This window comes from Eleginops maclovinus, chromosome 23 (genome assembly GCF_036324505.1).
Source record: "Eleginops maclovinus isolate JMC-PN-2008 ecotype Puerto Natales chromosome 23, JC_Emac_rtc_rv5, whole genome shotgun sequence".
NCBI lineage: Eukaryota > Metazoa > Chordata > Actinopteri > Perciformes > Eleginopidae > Eleginops > Eleginops maclovinus.
In genome coordinates, this window is record NC_086371.1 from 9,001,699 (window position 1) to 9,022,929 (window position 21,231).

Sequence of the window (21,231 nt, forward strand, 5' to 3'; positions counted from 1 at the left end):
TACATTCATGCTTCAAAATCCCAATTGAGATTCTGAGAGAACATTTTGAGGATACTCTGCTTATTTAAGTAGTGTTCACAGACTGACATATTAATGCATTGAAGAATTTTCACAATGATTAAGAAATATGTCATATTAAATGACCATACAGTATATTCCAAAGATATTAATTATGACAGATTTGGGGGAATTATGCTCAGCAAGTGTTCTATCCAAACTCACCAACGTTTTTACTTTGTCTTTGTCAACTTGTCGTACTGGACTACCTCACCTTTTTTTAAATGTGGTGTAATGCATGCATACAGTCTTATAATGGCACCAGCCAGGTGTATCTTCAAAAAGCAAAAGAAGACCATAGTTCCTTGTGCACTTTATAAAGTTTGGTGGTTGCAAAATCCCTTTAATGTTCAATTATGACCCTTTTCTAATTTAACAAAGTCCTATCAAAGCTTATCATCACATGTATCCTAAGTAGATCTTAGCTAATGCACCTCACAACATATAACTAATATTTATATATTGTGAGGTGCATATTTATTAAATATACATAGTCATGCTATTTTATTTTGATGAAATGACAGGACTATGTGAAACTTGATTTAAATGGCCCACATCCAGTCCATGCCTTCGGGCTTGTCAGGATTTTCTTGTGTTGAGCTTTTAGGGAACAAGGTTCTCCAGTGCACTTAACCTACAATATCTATTTAAAACATGTGCCTCATTTTAAACCCAGAGGATTTGTGTGACCAACAGATGTGAGTGGGTGTTAGTGCACGAATATTTAAACTACATATATTCTAATAATATTCTAATGTAAATCAAGCTTGCACTCTTGTGCTTTAAATTTGAAATGTTGTGTTCAGGCAAAATGTTTTAAAAACAAAAATACATGTTCCAAAACAGGATGAGTCATACAAGCACATGTTATGTCCATCATTTATTTGTCTGACAACCAGTTGCACATGAGATTAGGACTTTGCATATAATCAGGCCCTCAGGCAGACAGGTGACCTCAACGATCTGTACGCACACAAGAAAAAGGCAAATTGACATACACAGAAAAATAGATAGTGAACACAGACTGAGGATTGATTTCAAACAAACAGTAACAGCAGTTTTATATGCTGCTGCTCTTTTTTTTTGCACCCCCACACAGATCACTACATGTTGCTTGAAATAAGGGAGTCATCACTAAATGTTTAAGCACGCACAGTTTTTGGTGCGTGTGGTAAGCTAACTCTCGTCAGTGGATGATACGCCCCCGGGGGCTTGTTTTGTTGAATATCAGAGTGGTTTCTTAATGTTTAATGTCTGCCAGTGTGTTTTATATTACCCCCATCTCCTTTTCAAAAGGAAAGGCTAATGACTAACATTGCACTGTCGCTTTTCATTTGTAATTAGTAGTGCTCTATGTTGTGTTCAAATGCACAAGTAAGAATATCAAAGAACTGCAGACAAGTGTCCAGCATCTCTTGCGTTTAAACCCAGCATGTCTTAAAAAGAACAGGTGTGCACATCATTTAGAGCACTCATTGGTTGTTTTACCAGAGCTTTTAAGTAATCATTGTGAAAAAATGTTATTCCTTTCATAATTTAAGAGGAGCAGTATACTGTTACACATAATAAACCAGTTGCTGCACATCCTGAGTCAGCAGGGAACACTATGTCAAAGTCAAAATGGTGCAATGTTGCAGAAATGATACAGGGAAGAGTTCTACAGCATGTTGAACATTTGCATACTCTTATTAAACCATATTTCTGGAAATACTGATAGCATATTTTCATCTTCAAGACCTTTGAGTTTGTTGTCTCAGTATAATAGTAGTAAGCACACAAATGCAAGTCCCGCTCTTCCCTGTGTGAACATATGTTGATTTAATTCATATTTTCTCATCCAATAAAATTAATATTATGCAGCCTCTCAATATGTTGTAACAATCAGCTTGTATTCTAAGCCTAGTTCCCCAAGAAAAAAGGTTCGGGAGCTACTGGGGTTATTCAACCTGGCAAGGAGTGGGGCTGAGGTATTAAGTGTCCACTAACTCATAATGATCCCCCCAACTAAACCCGAAACAACGTAGGTCTGGCTGCTAATACACAGTTTAATGAGCCCAAAACATGCACACACCTCCAACAAAAGCACAAACATAGAATAATTCTGGTGTATTTTTCAATAACATGTCCAAGTTAAATTGCAGTCTTTAGGATACGCGGAAAAAGTAGTACCAAAGTCACTCCACAAAAAAGATATGCCAGCAGGGCAAAAACTCGGCAGAAAGAAGAAGAATATCCACAAAAATAATGTACCTGGCCGCTGTCCAAAAGAAAGTAGGGGTTGACGCTGTGTTTGAGTCTGGTTCAGGGGCTCTAAAGGATCCTACTACCAGCCCTATATCCCAGGTTAACCTACAGGTTAACACACAGATTAACTATACACAATTAAAGAACCCCCTCTAGCTAAAGGCTCCCCTTTTTTACTTACTTCCTCACCGTCCAAAACTATTTTTCTTCCTCTCTACCAAACATTTCCCTCTTCCTTTGTTCCCCCCCTTTTCTCCACCTGAGTTCAATGCACACCTGAATAAGGCCTTCGGGAGTGACTGGGGAAAGCTGAAGTGGAGAGAGGGAACACAGCAGAATGGACAGCAGTATAGATCTATAAAGATCTGTCACAATTTGTATATTGTCACTCACTACTTGCCACAGTATCATGACCGGATGTTTAACCGTACAAATGAAGCAGTACATCAACTGTGCAGTTTGTCTGCCTTCCCTACCCTGGGCATTAAAAGCTTTTATAAGTGAGATTTATTTAATTGTGGTTTACAATTATGATCCCCAGATGTGTTTTATTTAGATGTTAATTCCAAACTATTAATTTACACCACACAGTGTATATTAAAAAATGATAATGTATAGCAGTGGCTATCACCTAAACATTATGCATTGTGTAAGCTGTACATTGCTCAAGTTCAGGGAGTGCATACATGGATATTCTCTCCAATTATGTTCAGATACATATAAAGATACGTATGTGTTTACATGTTACCTTCCTTTGGAATTGTTGAAAATGACATCACGTGTCAAATGAAATCACAACACACACTGACTAGTTTGTCTCACAGTGCATAGAAGCGTTATCTGCTTTCGGCTTTGCACCGCTTCTCTTCACCTCGCCATGGCAACAACCTTTCCACCAGGTCTCTCAGGAGTCATTCTTACTAGCCATGCTTGTTATTATTGTTTATCTCTCTTGTCAATCACCCGGATCACCATGATGCTCATCCATATGCATGGAGCCATCATTACACTCGGAAGCTCATTGGCTGCAGGGTCTGGCAGTGCCCATGCCAGCCTTTGTTCTCCGCTGTAACAACAGGTGATTGTTGCAGCCTGGCACATTGTCGGGCATCATTTGCATGGTGTAAAAGTGCACATGTGGGGCAAGGTGATAAGTATGTCTGTGTGTTGGGCCTTCTGGATTAGAGCTTAAGCATGAGGAACGGGGTCCCCCTTGGGCTTAATTGTGGTTTATTTTGGCACGGCGCATATAACTCTCTTCTGCATCAAATGCTAATTTAACAATGACATGTAAAATACATTATGCTGATGTTTTAGGGCTGGAAAAATAAGACAGAAAAAAGGGGGAGAAGTATTGATTAAACAAAGTAAAGGCAGGGGAAAGAGAGGCAAGGTTTGGCATTGTGAAATAACAAATGTGTCTCAGAAATTGATGGCTAGGACCCAAGGTACTACTGTACATGTACTTTTCAACGATCATCACCACGCTGCTGATCTGTAGCTGCAGGGCCCAGGCAAGGTGCTCTGTCCTGAGGTTGAATATTGATAAAAAGCTCACATATTGCCATTCACACACGCAGACACACACACACTCAAATGCATAGACACAGTCGAGTTAATGCACACTACAGCACAACAGTTCCATTTTGATTAGGTGGAGTCCATGCAGCTCCTCCTCAGGCACACTGGTTGCTGTATTTTCTTAACCGAGTAAAAATGTATTTTCTGTTTTCACTCTCCAATTCCGTGTCTTTGTTTCTGTGACAGATGGCACATAACTCACAGAGACTCTCTCAGACAGCACACTCCACAAACAAATTAATTTCTATTACTGTTTTGCACGCTTGCTCTCTTCTTATTTGATTGACAGTCTCATCATATCCCAGCACTGTATTACGATGACTGTATGAGGCATTATGAAAAGAAAAATAATTCATGCCCTTTTTCTTCCCAATTTGTTTTTGAGCTGATGTTCTGCATAGCTATTCTTTATGTATTAGGTAAAAATGGTTTCATCAAAGAAGTTGACAACATTAAATAGGCATAAGTGAATTCACATTTTGAAGTATATACCACTTGCAGTTTATTTATAAAAGCTAAATTCAGCTTTAAGTACAGAATGCTCTCAATACATTCAGGTTAAAGTTCAATATGCTTTGTTTATCTCTCTCTGTCTGTTTTTTTATTTGTTGTTTTTATCGTTTGTCACAGTTACTTTTATCTATTCTTTTTATTTGTATTTATCCCAGTGCTCATCTCTTTTCTTCCTTAACTTGTGAGGTTGATGTGGCTCTTAATCCTGCTTCAAACCTTTCATGGTAAATGTTAGTGCTCAGGTGTGCACATTTCAAAAAAATCCCCCTTATTCCCTTCTAAAAGACACATTTAATGTCACAGTAAGTCTGTCAGGTTTTCCAGCCCCAAACCCTCAAATTAATCCCTCCCCCTCTATCTCTCTCTCAACCTTTTCCTCCCTCTCACTGTGTTTGTGTCTTTTTCTCAGAGTGCATTTCTCATTTACTTTAATGCGATTTTAGAATCTGTCACACTCAGTTTGTTGCTTGTCAGCCTGTCACTGTTGCTCTGCTCATACTGAGATTTGAGGTGTTTGTGCTGTTTGGCACCGTGTAGATTTGGTAAGACGACAACTGTCTTTAAAACTGATGTGTATTGTTTAACATATCTACCTGTAAGACAAGATTCACCATGTGTTGTTGTTGTTTGTTCTTTTATTTATCCTGTAAGTCATCCTCTAAAATGGTTTAAATGGTAATAATGTTTGCTTATATTAATGAATATTTCATAAGATAACTATGCTATACATTTGGTTTGAACTATTTTATTTGAAACCTAAATGCATTTTACTGAGCATTATATGTCAAAACTAGCCCCATTTTCGTAAACAAAAACACAACATGATGGCCCTTTTTCCACAAATTCGATTTGTATTTCTGTGATAGTAACCTTTTGTTTGAGATGGATGCTGTCAACACCCACAAACTATTGTGCAAAGTTACTTTTCTGTCCTTTGACTCTCAAGCTTAGTTTGAACTAAAAACGTTTGAAATTCAACATAATCTTTTCCGGAACTGTCAAGCATTCATTTTAGAAGATAATGCTCGTAGGATGGTGAATAGTCATCTTGTCCGTCTACTATTTTGTTATTGATTCAAACTGAAGTCTTCAATGATTTGCCATGAGCCAGGTAGGGAGCCTGCTGAGGTGTCACAACAGGGAGTTGCACTCCCATGTTGCTCCTTATCAAAAAGCATGGACAGAATACTACATGTTTTGCTGTCTCCCAAAATTGAAGAGGAAATCAATTAAACAGGAGAACATCACATCTGTCAAGCACATGGCAGACTTGGCTCCTCTTCTGTCTTTGTTGAAGGCCTCCCAGGCCTAGCAGATAGGAACACCGTTTACTCAGATCATCTTTCAGACGTCAAGTTATTCGCTCTCTTTCTCCTTTATTTAACCCAGTTTAATAAAGACTTTATTGCTCTGAGAGAAGCTTTATCGATTGACATGACTCAGACTATATCTCAAGCCTTCATGCTTTTCTTTATCATTTTCACATTACTGTTGGGAATATGCTCCTCTGTGCTCTGATTACACATAGTATGGGTCGTAAACAAGGTGTGGTTACACGTCCGGCTCCTCACAACAAGGGTGCATTCCAATATGGCTTGACTGGATTGTGTTCTGGATATCAAAGCTTTCTGACTTTGCACTGCTGTACATCACTACCTGCTGCTTTTAACAGCATGCCGTGCTGTAAATGGTATGGTTAAGTGTATGCCGAATACATGCTTAATACCCCCCGTTTTAAACTGTATTAACGTGGCATGGGTTCATTCACAGATGCTGTGAATATAAACATGATTCACTGGAAGCTAGTTGACAGCAGCAGAGATCAAAGTAGGAAAGTGAAAGCCCTACAGATACTGTCATCTTCTACAAATGTTTAGTGAACCGTAACCTGTATCTCATTACTTTCAAACTCTCTTCTACCCTCACAACCGCTCTCCTTCCTCTGGTACACCTCTCAATGCCTGTTTTACAGTAGTGGAATGATTTCACCTGTATGTTTATACTTTGTTTTGCTTCTATTCATATTAGAAATGTATAATTTCATGCTCAAGTAAAGGGAAAGGACCAGTTACAGTGTTGTGAGGTTCTCTGAGTCCTTGAGTTGACCTTCTGACAGCAAGTCTATACTAAATTGATGGACTAATGTCTTCAATAATATTCTAATTTGTTTCAGAGTAGGATAACAACCAAAAACAACTCAATGCACAATAATGGTATGGTTATTCTTTCAGTTCAATGTAACACACCTTGACAGGCAGGCAATGATTGCGTCATATAAGACTCGGATGAAAATGAATAGTGCTAGTGCCAGTGTTATTGAACTACTGCTTTCCCTGGCAAAGATTAATTGATTCTGATCTGTCTACTGAGCGTGCAATTGATTGACAGTTGAATACATATTTTAATGATGACTCCCATAATTGACAAAAGGCAGTTTTGAGAAGCTGTAACAAAAATGTGTGCTTATAATATATGCTCTACTGGTACTTTGAAAAGCTTTTGAACTGTGACGCTGAGAGATTTTTATAATATGTAGCACTGTTGGAGGAACTCTGGACCTAAGATTGTCAATGCAATAACTACTCTGTAGTGAGTGTGCACATGATAATAAAAACCCTTGAACCTTGAATAAATCTAAAGATGAAGGCCATAGCTGTTATTTAATGTAGGAGCAACTGACATGCACACAAACTGAAGTGAAAGCTTCCTGAAATGAGGACAGTACGAGGAAAGTATCCATTTACATTGGGTTTAACGTTTTCTGTTAACACATTAATCTAAGTCATAATTTTGTTGGGCACATGTTCTGTTGGTTAACATATTGTACAAAGTACCCATTTCAGTAATGTGAAATTCAATTATTCAACATTGTTTCCTAACAAATGGCAGCAGGGCAGTGAGATCATCAATTCCCACTCACATTAACAGTCGAATGCATAGATTGGATTAATATAGTCCTTGTTTTCACACATTCAACCTACACTTTGTTTATTATGTTCCATAATGAAGCACACTTTATGAGGTTTTAATTTGAACAGTAGTAGTTTGCTTTCTTGGTGGATTGCTTGTAGCTTGCCAAGTGTGCCAATATGTAGCGCCTCCATCTGAACTCAAGGTGGTAAATGAATGTGTAGTGTTGCTAGCATTCTCCCAGTAATCTCTCCCTGACTGCTGTGTGTGTCTGGTGGCCTGTGGTGAGAAGTCTGGCCCAGCATCATCACCCAGTCTCCCACATTGCCACACATATGGCGCTGCCTTTGTGTCAACTGTGCTCTATGGGGTCTCTAATAATTAACAAGATGACATAAAAATGAAATGACGAACACACGGTGGATTCGTGTTTCTATTACGTAGTCTTTTCTTGGAGTATTTCAGATGTGTTTAGCTGTAGCACTTTTTGAAATTGACCTCGCTCAAAACTTTGAATGCATTCTTCATGTATAAAGCCACTTCGGAAATGGCAAATCCAATGAATGACATTAATGCTGTGCTTATGTATGTTTGGATATGTCATTATGGATTTATGCATATGGACAAATTACTGACAAGCTTCACTGAAGAAGGAAAATGCAATATTAGAAATATGCAGAAATGCATTCCCCAGATTCTGCCAAGGACACTCGTCCCTTTATTACTATACTGTGCCATACCGCACTCAACTGAAATGGAAAGGCACTGTAAAGCTTGCTGTACAAGGGGTAACAATATTACCCTTATTGTTGAATTTTGTGCTGGACGCATCGTCAGAAAATAACAATATAGTTAATCCGATTTGCCGCAGTATTAAGTAGCTATTGTTTTTCTGCTGCGTTTATGATGTTCAATTCAGAACCATTGTTACATTCTCAAGGATAACCGTGTTATTAATCCATCTGCTGATACATAGCAAAAACCATCTTACTATTTACACATAGAAATCAGACGCTTTTTTCACTAACATTTACCATGAAAGGTTTTTCAGATGTTTTTTTTCACTTTAATTCTTAAACTTTCATTCACTCCTTTCTGATTATTGACTACATTCAAATGTGTGTATTTCCAATGGTTAATGTTCTCAGGAACAGCTTTAATTACTTTTTAGTCAACTTTTAACCTTGACCAAAAACCAAACAATTTGAGAACAAATGTAATCAAAAAACTCCCAGTATTAGAATTGTGTTTTTTTTTCTTTCTTTGTACCTATTCTTTGAGATAAACATCTCTAGGTATATGAACTGGCTTCAGGAAGAGTTTTGTTCTCAAAAGGTCATGAGTGAATAATTAGCAATTTTAGCTTTTTGCTGAATACAATATATCCTTTGCTCTCAACCAAAAGGGGACACAAAAGAAAAAAAAAAACATGTGCCTGGTCATCATTTAACTCCATCATTAATTCGGCCTTTTAAAGTTAATTACACAAATGTGTTTTTAATTTTTCTATTTTATAAAAAATCCTTTCTACTTCTGCTGATATGATCAAAAGCCGTCATTACCATGGCACCCATGCTTGCTGCAGACCCTAATTGGAGCTTCAACAAAAGCAAGCAACATTTGATATAATGGCTCCCTCCCAAACAGGAATGCCAGGCCTGCATTATAGCTGACTTTTTATTGCTTCATTCCCTGAGGGGAGGACAGAGATGTCATCATTAGTGGGCAGTAGACACTGGCCGTGGTGCCGAGGTCTAAGAGTGGTCAGCCAGGCCTGTGGCCCAGCAGCAGTGTCTACTCTCTATTTTTTCCTATCTCGTCTCCATCTGGCCACGTGACCCCGCACCAATCTGCTCCCGCTGAATAAATGTAGGGCGCTAATGAGGAGGGAGGCTTTGTGAAGATCGGGAAAAGGGCACCTCTTCCTCTTCTTCTCCTCTGAGAAAAGGAAGGAAAAGTCGCTGTGGTCAATTTTATTAACTTGGCTGACCTTCACACAAACAATTAACATTTACAGAAAACACAGCCCCTCCCATTATGTTCCTCATCTCCATCTTAATCTTCAACCTCAACACTAGCACTACTTTTTTCCTACTTCTGCAGGGGAAATGGAACATTAAAGTAGCAAATTAACGGAAAAATTGCTGCATGTACTTTTAAGACAATTGCAAGGTAATGTGGATTATGCAGTAGAAGGTCACTCATCTGAAGGTCCCTGACATGTTCTGTAATTGGTTAACGGCCACCACTGTCACAGTAAAAGCCAACAGTGAGCAGTGATTATGTGACCTTATCTACTTATCCTCCTACCAGACCATCAACACACCTTAATGCATTCTGAAATGGGTTGTAATAAAGACAGAAAACGGGATGAAACATGTTGACAGCGTCAGAACCCGGAAGTTTCATGAATAATCTGTATTAATTTACACATGGATGACAAGTCTTGCATGTGATAACACCTGCACTGGTTGAATATTCACTGTCAGTGGCGCATGCATTTGCAATGAAGTCCCAATATGTGTTTTTTTATTTTTTATAACAGGCTGTAAACATGTATATTTGTCTTTCTTATTTGTTTACATTTCAACAAGCCCCTCCCCCCCCCCCTTGTTGCCTCTGTTGATTGATTCACTTCTGGAACCTGACTCAAATGGCCATTGAGGGGAACTTCAGTATCTGGCACTTAGCTGTTAGCTTCTTATTTTGTATCTTTCATTTGTTGTATTGGCATCATTTTTTTGTTTTGTTTTTTCAGCGCCAACGGTTTTCATTTTTTAGCGCCTGTTATGATAAGAAAAAAGAAAAAATGTAAATAAAGTTATTTTCAAAATGTTCATTAACCGGGATAGTTGAAGAGGGACCGACTCAGCAGCTTTGTCTGTATAGCCTCCTCTCTCCTACTGTGTGAGTTACCCTGTCACCCTTGTCCGTGAGGTGATTTTATCCTGACATAAACAGAAAATGAGATTTGCATTAACACTAGCTTTCTCTCTTTGTGTGTGTGTGTGTGTCTGTGTGTGTGTGTGTGTGTGTGTGTGTGTGTGTGTGTGTGTGTGTGTGTGTGTGTGTGTGTGTGTGTGTGTCTGTGTCTGTGTCTGTGTCTGTGTCTGTGTGTGTGTGTGTGTGTGTGTCTGTGTTTGTGTGTGCTCTTCCGTTTGTAGAACCTGATAAAGAACCTGCCGGAGCAGAAAGAGCTGAATGCGCTGGCGGAACTAAAGGGTGAATATGAAGAGCTTGTGGAGTCGGAGCAGTTTGGCATTGTGGTGAGTATAATTTCCTGGTGACTACTGGATCGCCTCAAGAGAACACACAGTATACACGGTCATTCTTCCAGTCTGCTGTAGTCAAACACTTGCAAGCATGCACAGTTGAGAAATTCAATTTTCTTTTTCTTTTTTTATTGCTCGCTCTCTTTGTCTCCCTCAATACCTCGCACAAACTCACAAACATGCACTCCCTGTGTTGTTTCACACATTATTTTTGAGAGGACTCCTGGGTTTGGACAGCTGTTTAACAAGGGACGAGGAAATGAACACATATATAATTTAAAAGCGATTCCAGACACTTTCAATATTTAAACACATAAAGGGCATATTTAATAACACAACTTCCAAATGACAGAGACACTCTGGACTTGTCAAGAACATTTCAATCGTTCTTGATTAGGATTCAGCAACAAAAACTCATATTTTTGACATCAACTGTCAATGTTGTCTCATGAACAAATCAAACCCTAAGGCTATGAATCCTGTCTGGAAAAAAAAAGTTATTTCAAAAGCATGCAACTGCACTCAACCCACTTAGTGATGTGTCCCGATCCTCTAATCAATTTACAATGACTAGCCAGAGTTGTATCTTTTGCAGCCAGAAGGATAAATAATTCTGTTCTATGTGAAACATGTTCAGTTATCAAAGTAAATCTGACCAATAGTATTGATTAGGATGTAATTAATGCTCATTTCGAGGCCCAATCTGGAATTGTACCTAATCTATTGACATATTGTTACCTTGATTATGAAAGACATTTCAAATTGTAACTTTACCTAACGTAAAGAGTGACTGAAAAGAGATGTTCTGTAAATCTGTTTTTAAAGAAAGGAAGTGCATAATCAAGCCTTTCAAGCTGTTCTGACCTTTCCAGTTAGTTACAGCTGTAATTAGTTTTGAATGAACTGCTCTTGCCATCCATTTACCAAGTGAATACCCAGCATTTTAAGTGACTGTGAAGAAGTTGTATCTACATAACTTTACAATAAGATCATAGACATACACTGCACGTTTTCACAAAAGATTTGTTCAATTTAGACACAAAGGTCGCAGATGTGCTCCATCTCCTGAGCTATTCCTTTTACTTTTTTGTTTTTTCCCTACCTCTTTTAAGAGATGTAATGAAGCAGGGGTGGCAGTTCCCCTTGTGATCACACCAATTTTGTGATCATATGCCACCCCACTGATGAAGTAGCTCCTCAATGCCAAGCTATTTAGTTCCCCTGGGAAATAAGCCATGTTCAAGCTTTTCTCTGACAGAGCTGTCACCAACGTGCTCACTTTCATTGTGATGTCTCCTTATTGTATACAAATCAAGTGAGGGAGAGTAGATGCATGCATTTGTGCGAGGAAGTGAGATGGCTAGGTTTGTGGTTATGGGGAAAGTGGGGGTGTTGTTTGACAGACAACTCCCCCATTCACATGAATAAATTTGAGCAGTAATGTAACATTATGGGCTGGATCTGAAGGTTGCCTTGAAGCACTGGATTAAGCAGCAATCTGAATATGGTGTCTGTTGTTGCTGCTTTGCTACTTATCTTACAGCCAAAACCCAATTTGTTTTAATGTTCTCCCATTTTCATAACTATATTTCCTGTGATTCTACTCCCAAGCCCACACTTATTGATTGAGGTTGTTGTATTATTTACAACAGATCTTTTAATAGTAGATTCCTTTATCAATCAGAAAGTCATGAGGGAGGCAGGAGAGAGGTTAGCCCCGTCGGCTGACGAAGGTAGTTGATGATCAATTCATTAGAATGAATCAAAGCAGTGAGTACAACACAGAAGATTCAACATGGTATTGATGGCAAAGTAGTGTGACTTTAAATGATGTTTTTCCTGTAATTCTACAGTATCAAATGTTGAATAGTTATAGTGCTGTTGATCCTGAAATCATTTTAAAATAACTCTAAGATAGTCAGGTTCAGCCAAATTCACGATTGAATAATAACATTATTTGCTCATAAAAATGTGCCTTGTTGGTCTATCATGTGCGTTTTCCTGTCCAGGGGGTCAAAACCTTCAGTTTATTTTCAAGTTTTGCATTTTACTTAATATTTACACTTTGTGAAGTGAATCGGACGACTCGTGAGCTTACATTAAGTACCATTTGTTATAATAACATTCAATTTGTGTCCGTTTTGTATGGGGACATTGGGTTTCTCTCAAAAAGAATGTACAATTGTCTGAAAGTACTACAGTAACACTTTGTATATCATGCCAGCATGCTCTCCCCTGCCCTACAGAGAACAACAGTGTTTATTTTGAAACTTGTTACCAGTGGTTGCAGGTGGCAATTTAGGGTCGCTCTCCCTCTAGACATTTTTGGGAGAGCTTGTAAACACTAGTGCACAACATAAAAAAGAAATCAAAAATTGCTTGCAGAATGTGGAGTTGCCAATAAGATGAAAATGTGCTCTTGACAATTACCCTGAAAACTGCACAACCGTACCAAGGCCTTGTTTTTTAGTTTGTTATTATGTACAAGCTAAAGTGTTCCTGCCTTATGTTTTTGTTTTTTTCATTCATACCCTCAGATGAGTTCAGTAAAACTCCTACGACCACGTCTTAACAGCATTATATTCAAGTTGACGTTTGAGGAGCAGGTGAACAACATCCGGCCAGACATCATGAATGTGACATTTGCCTGTGAGGAGGTGAAGAAGAGTGAAGGCCTAAGCAGACTCCTGGAGTTTGTGTTGCTGGTCGGCAATTACATGAATGCCGGCTCAAGGAATGCCCAGACATTTGGTTTCAACATCAACTTCCTTTGCAAGGTAACACACCACACAGACAAACACCATGATTTGAAAAATGAATTAACATAGACATACAAGGAGTAAGCAAAAGTGTATGTAAATGTGTCTAAATATATATATATATGAATACATGTGCATGTATTTAAATGTTTCCAACAAAGCCACAGAGAATAAGTGTTACAAAACTCTCATGCGTGTTATCTGAACAAAAGTCCCACAGGGTTGCAGGTGCATGAAGTAACACATACGTACATGCATAGCAAATCGCTTGATAGAGAGAAAGAAAGAACATTCTAGGTCAGTTAGTATTCTTGGAGGATCAAAGTTGTTTGTCATCATATGACTGAAATGTGTTATGCAACAGTGTATGGATTGGTATTTGTTTGTTAGTCAATAAAATGTCTAGTGGTATGAACATTAAAATGCATACTTATCATTCTCAGTCAGACTGGTTCAGCCTTCATCGAATACTCTCAGATGAAAGTCACAATTTCACAAGATCGTTTTGATGCAAGAGATAAAGGTTTACCGGGTGTAAAAAGAAGTCATTTATTGAGCCTCTTTCAAGCATTCCTTAAAATACCTTGAAGAAATGTGGTCTTATCAAGTCTACAGTACCTATTTATTCAAAACCATGTTTTAATACAACAAATATCAAAACCATGTAGAGCACAGTGGAACTTGCCAGAGTGTGCTATTTTCTTTGTCCACTGCCAGGTAAAAAATCACAGCATGTCAAAGGTTTGAAAGAGTGGACTGGCAGCCGTGGGCACGCAGCAACATTAAGTTTACACACACCTTGAGGACATGTTTCCCATACATATCCATAAAACATTTGAAACTTGGCAAATGCACGTAGTTTGACAAAAGTCCTCGTAATGTTTAACTTTCTTTAATGCCAACTGCTTGAAAAGATAAAGTTCCAGCAAAATATCTAAAAAATCAAAAGCATGTTATTAAATGTCATTGAGGGACAAAAATGTTCTCTCCATCTTTCTATCCTTTAAAGTGGCTTTCACACTGGTGCTTTGTAGTTTAGGCAACGGTTTTCGGTGTCCCATCTAATTGATGATAAAACTAATAAGAAGATGTATTGGGCAGCTTGGAAAACCTTGTGAGGACTATGAGAGGGGGGGGGGGGGGGGGGTGCCTTCTCCCAGCTTACCCTAAAATTAGCCATCAGGTAGTGGGGAGAAATGACCAAAAGAAGTTCCAAAATCCACCTTTAATGCAGCCTGTGTGAAATTATTCTCAACTCTGCTGTTCTGTAGCAGTCCTACAAATGTCATGTGAAGAAAAGCCATCATGTCAAATGGATCGGTCATGTCATGTGAGAATACTCAACATGGGATTTTTTTTCCATACGTGAGATCCAAGTGTGAATGACATAGAGCTACAGCCTTACATGTTTTATGGGAGCCAGTCATCTTTGCAAGTGTGAAAAGGGTTTTAGTATGGTGAATCCAGTGCGCCTTCCGTATTCCTGCAGGCTGACTGAATCAGTGTGGTGTGTCAGTGTAGAGCCTGGTAATGCCTCAGGGGGCTGATTGGGCCATTATAGATGGACAAGAAAAAAGTCTGCTTTCTCAATTTACTCAATCAAGTAAATGGCCCCCTGGGTGGCAGGTCTAGGGAACCTAATGGGCTCATCAGGGAGGTTGAGTTTGATGATAGGAATGACGAGCAAGAGGAAGGGCAAAAGCTGACCCACCTACAACCCCTACACAACAGCTCTGCGTCCTGCCAAGGACACCCACCTCCCCTGGGAGCCCGCCTTGTCGCATACATCTTGCAAACATCCGCTGTGGCTTTACAAGGAAGGAAAATGTGGAATGCAAGTCACAATTGTTAAGTGTCATTGAAATGTAAGCTAATGTAATGATAGGATCAGTTTGAACTACAGTATACAGTATGTGTTCAAGGAAATCCATATTGTAAGAAAACTACACAGGACAATTAAAAGTATAAAAGAGTGATTCTGTTATGAACCATATTAGGTAACTGGACAAAACCATCTGCTGCATGACTCAAAAACAAAGAAATAGTATTTTCTCTTGGGTTTGATCCCACTGAAGAAAAAAAACAAAACAGTAACAGGCTGTTCTTAATAATTAATGACCACATGGCAATGATTTGTGTTCGGATGAGGTTAAACAGAACGGCTTCCTATTAGACACTTGACTTGGTTAAACAAGGCAGCATCTGTCTGACCTTGTGAAATATAGTATTTTCACAAAGTAAAAACTACAATTATTAAAGTGATTACACAATTTGACACCACATGTATACATTGAACTCACTTGTTTCTTCTATTCCCAAAACTCATTTTGTATGCTTCTCTGTTTATAGTACTTTCCATTATTGTTCTCCTCCTTCATAGTATTGTATACAGTACAACTACAAGAGCAGGTATAAAATGTGGTGCCCTGTGCCGCAGCTCCATCTGCAGAAATTAAATTGAGCAATCAAGAGCCAACAATCCTTCTGTTACGGCGAAGCTTCTTTATTCCCACTGCCGCTTATTGTGTTATTAGTTAATTATGGTGTTGTTTATTTATTTCCGATCTGGATATTTAAGGGGAATTGTGTTTGCTTGTAATAAACCATGCCACTCTAAATGCTGAATATATTTGGAATGTATCTTACTAACCAGTCAGGGATTTGAAATAATTCTACCTCAAGGCAATGTATCTTGTCAGAGCTTGTATGATATCACTGTTTAGAATTTGCTTCCAGCATCACTGTAATGAAGCAGCATTATTCCATCAATTTGAAATGAGCAGATTTGTTTGGAGAAGTAGCATTTATATACACTCCATCTTGCACCACCATTAATGCTTAATGGGATAATACACATTGCAAGCAGTTAGTGCAAAACATGTTAAAAAAGGGTAGTTTCAAAGTTATTTTTTAGAGGTAGAACTAGTATCTTCAAGTAGAGAATTCCAAAGTTTCAGAGCTCTGATGTTTATGGCTTTTGCACTTTTGGCATTTAGCACATTGCACTGGCCTGGACAAATTAAAATGGCCCTACACTTTGACAGACCAGCTCACTACTAACTGTGCACAGATCTCCACAGCCCTTGGCATAGTTCTCACGATACCTTAAGCTGCATGGACTGAAATACCTGATGTAAAATTGAATGAATGTAACATCAGCACCTTGGGTTTATGTAGGATTCCTCCTGACCTTAAATTGGCCCTTAACAGAATGTGTTACCAGTGCCACCACCATTATTTATAGCTCAACAAACAAAATGTACGGTACACATGGTACTGCCATAAAAACTAGTCTTCTGGGAAATGATCTAACCTGTTACCTGAATTTGCCCTAAAAGTGCCCCTTAATTATACAAACCTTTATCAAATTAACCATAACATTAAAATAAGGGAAAAATGCCAGAAACTGTAACAGTGAAGATTACATTTTCATTCAAATATATATATCAATATTAACCCTCTTTAGGCCAATATCCATACCCAATGGAGAGACAATGCAGTATGTTCCTGGTCATAAAAATCCTATACAATAAAACGCCGTAAAACAAAAGCTTAAACTACTTATTGAATTTTCTATTTTTATGTTTATACATCCACGACTTCTCTCTCTTGCATGAGGGAGAGTATGCGAGGTTGCGGATGCTTAACAAAACTAGACATCCTTGCCTATGAGCCGTCATGTTAAAGCCAAGTCAATTAAAAATGACTTCTGGCACAGCTGCTTCACCTGTCCATAGTTTTTTTTTAATAAACTGTGTTTATAGAAATCCGTCAGATGAGCGTAGCAGTGTTCATGACAACTTATGTATTTACTTCTGATATAATTAGCATCGAGGACTTGGTCCTGTTTTCTTATGTCAATGATATTCACTTCACAAAGCTAACATACTCCCAAGTGTCATCTGACAATTATATGACTGCACTTTTCCCTGAACCCAGACTCAACCTCAGACCTGGAATCAGTAAAACCGAACACTATGCACAATATCATATAAGGCTTAAGATACCACTTTATAGCATAAACACTTTTTTTTAAAACTACAGACTATATGCAACAATGTAGAGGTACACAACACACTGTTCACTGACTAATCCACATTGTTTATACTTATTTAATCAAATGTTTCTTAATAGCTTACAAATAGTATCTTATTAAACAATAACTTTTACCTCTCCCATCTTCCCCTCTCTTTATTACGAATTACTAATATTAGATAGCAGATTGAGTTATTATACCAGAGATGCACCTTTTTGCCTGGTAATGACAGTTTGGGGTATAACAATAAACAAATTAAAAATTTTAATCCATGAAATTAAATTGTGATTACCCAACGTGAGCACATGATTGATCCTCATCTAATGAATATGTGTGTGTGTTTGTGTGTGTGTGTTTGTGTGTGTGTGTGTGTGTGTGTGTGTGTGTGTGTGTGTGAGAGAGAGACAGTATGCCAATGTCTACCTGTAATCGTTCAAATTCACTATTGCCTAAAATGTGTGCGCTTCTGTACACACGTGGTTGCATGTGCACATATGTGGGCATGTCCAACTGCAGGATGTTTACAGCAGTGATAATATCAGTAGGAGTACACAGGGTGGGTTGTGCTAATTAGTTTTCCCAGCATGCCACTCGAACAGCATGGCACTCACGATGGGGAATGAATATGGAACAAGTTTTCTATGCACTGATGTGGAGACTCCGGCTTTTGTGTTTAAACACACTCTCTCTCTCACACACACACACACACACACACACAGCAAACAAAGTACAGGACTTGTATTCAAACTTTTTGCCACATTGTTGTATTCGTATAGATGAGCCATCGTTTTGCATTGTTGTTTTATATAGTGTAAGCATGTGTGTGATTTTTAAGCATCTGAAATAGGATTTGAAACTATGTGACTCATAATGTAAATGTAATGTATATGCTCAAATACTGGGCCTCTGTCCATTTCCCCATTCGACACTGGAGATTAATGGGGCGGTTAACTAGAACCCTATCCCTTATTGTCTTCACGCGCAGTAGCCCTAATTTGGCATACTTTGTAATTATAATAAGCATGGTTGTTAAGAGCATGTATGAACCTTAATCAATAGTCAGTGGAGTTCATGTGGGAAGGACATTTTCCAAGTAAATTAGTGTTAAATTATGATTTTCTTTGTTCTTCTCTTTCTTTTCTCTTTAGCTCCGAGACACAAAATCCATCAGTCAGAATACAACACTTCTTCATTTCCTTGTTGAGAGGTGTGAAGAGGCTCACCAAGAGATTTTGAGGTTTCCAGATGAACTGGAGCATGTGGAGAGTGCCAGCAAAGGTAGGTCTTTGTGCATTGGAAAAACGTCATTTCATAGAACTCACATGTACATTATGAAAGCACTGACATCATGCAGGATTTAATAGTCTGAATAAGGTGGTCTTTAAAGTGGGCGATGCAACTACCAGAAGATATCCATTAATGCGTTTATTCATTGATTTATTTTAGTTCCTTTTTCAGCCCATTTTCTCCCTTTTGCTGTCTTTCATCCCTCGTCAACAGCTAGTACTCTCTAGGTGACAGAAATAGAGTTGTTTTTTTCTGACCACACTGTCATTCAGCCTGTCGATAAACTAATTCCAATTTAATTCTATTCTCAAGCATTTGGTGGAATCCCTGAAGGCTTATTTACTTTGTTAGTCTGGTAATTGGTTATTTAATCTAATTCAACTAATTATGCACTTGACTGAAGCTGCCAGCCATTGTGTAAATGGACTGAATAGACTTCATGCTCTGTATATATTTAGATGACAATACTGTATGCACAGAATCTGAATTATATCAACTTTGTAATTTCATGGAAATGAATTAAGAAGATGCCAGTTTGTTGACTGAAGTATTTAAGGTCTAGGGGTGAAAAATCTCCCCAAAAAAACATGTTTAAAATGGGTACATCATGCCTCTTGTTTCATTGGTCATCACTAACAATAAAACAGGATTTCCATAGGAAACTGTTACAATGAAGGGGACTTCTGTTTACTTTGTTGAGACACAAAGTGGTAATTACTGGTAGGGTTAACATTTTTGAATAACCCATTGATCTTATGAAAAAAACAAACACATATTTATCTTTTTTGTACCTTAAATAAATTATCCGTTCTAGAAATAAAAAGTGCTATTTTATTCCGTATATGTTACAGTGTCCTTACTATATTCAAGCCAGATAAATGCAAAGATTGAAATCTCTGCTGACGGGCCTCTTAAAATCTTTTTTCATTAGCTCTCCAGTTCTTTGAGGCACAAAGGAACAGTGTGACCAGAGGCCATATACTGGTGCACTCCATGTCTTTGAAAAGCTGGTACTGCCTGTAAAAACATTAGGGCTTCTTTGAATTATTTACCATTATCTTCAGATCCTTTACAAGCTTAAGTAAAACTACCCAAAGAACATTAAACAAAGCTTCCTTTTAGCTTAATATGCCGTACAGTCAAGAACATGATGTTAAAGGGGTCATATTATACACCTTTTTCAGGTTCATAGATCTATCTCGTTGCCCCACTAAAGCATGTGTAAATGCTTTAATGTTGAAAATGTGCTTTATTTCCCTCACACTGCCTGTGCATAAAGTACTACTTTTCACTCCGTTTGAAAACGCTCTGAAGAACCCATGCCCCCACCTTTGCAAAAGTGCACTCTGCTCTGATTGGTTAGCTGGTGACTCTTCTGTGATTGGTCAACCGCTTAGAGGGTTGTCAAAAATGTCCATACTCCGAAAACCTGTGAAAAAATGGCATTGCTTGTTGCGCCGTACCAGTTTATTAAAAATAAATAATGATGGATTATCAGTAATCATTTCAAAGTGACACAAAGACATTGGATTAACCTTCAGCAGCGTTTGTATGCCCTTGAACACAACTTTTGGGGAGGGATATTGGAGAGACTCTTCCTCTAGCCTGAACTTTGGGATTCTAGCTTTTGCAGACCTAGTACATGCACAACAACACACTACAGGAAAAGGAAAACCCAGAAAAAGCATAACATGGCCCTTTTAAGAACTAATTAAGCATGAAAGGTCTCCTCTGATGACGCCGTTTTTATTTAACATTTGCCTTTTACCTTAACTTCAAATATCATAATCAAGACATAAAGTGAAAACTTTGACAATGCATACTTCATTTTCTAAGAATGAATTAAATGTCTAAAAGCATTGTATTGCTGTGTTTGAATGGTTAACATATGGTTTAAAAACACTGTGTAAAGACTCTGGTCTGCATGCCATTTCTGAGTGTTGTTTGCCAGAGGCTTATGGGGGGTTCTGGCAATGATGTTGGGACTCAAATCTAATCAAAACGGCCATCTACAATGGTTGGAGGTTGTATAATCAATGCACCTCATTGATAAGTGCAATCAGGCAAGTATAATTTCCCTAAGAAAGCGTAATTCCCCTGCCTTGATTGGCTGCTTCAGATTTTTACTCAACCAGTGCCAGTCAGCCAGTTTCTCACAAATTGGATTTCCACCTTGCTATTGTCTGGAAACAATTTGTATTCAGTCATCATTTAAAATGATGCATTATCTTTTTCATACAGTAATTCAAATTATATTTCCATTATATAGCAGGCCTATACATATTTAAATGATGGGTGACTGATAATTATTGTTAATTGCTTCAATGATTATTTAATTTTTGTCTTTTGGCCTATGACAGTATTTAGCATTAATGGCTACAGCTAAAAATCAAAGCCTGATTTAAAACTCTTACTGCAAATATCTATCGACACAGTGCTACGTAAATGTTTGTATTCAACTGAGGTGTTATGATAGTAGTTCATGCTTGACTGAAATAGTGCAACCAATATTTTCTAGCTGATATTTTAAATTCCACTGAATTGAATTGAACAGTATCTTCCTCACACTCAA

The 21,231-nt window shown here is 38.1% G+C and overlaps 1 protein-coding gene across 1 annotated transcript in view; it reads left to right on the plus strand.

The window, feature by feature from the left end:
- The window catches only part of diaph2 (diaphanous-related formin 2), a 329,957-nt gene that overhangs the window by 189,904 nt on the left and 118,822 nt on the right, over positions 1-21,231 (plus strand). Inside the window, 3 exon segments of the mRNA XM_063876203.1 lie at positions 10,470-10,571; positions 13,115-13,354; positions 18,521-18,650. Of these exon segments, the coding sequence (XP_063732273.1) occupies positions 10,470-10,571; positions 13,115-13,354; positions 18,521-18,650 (472 nt within the window).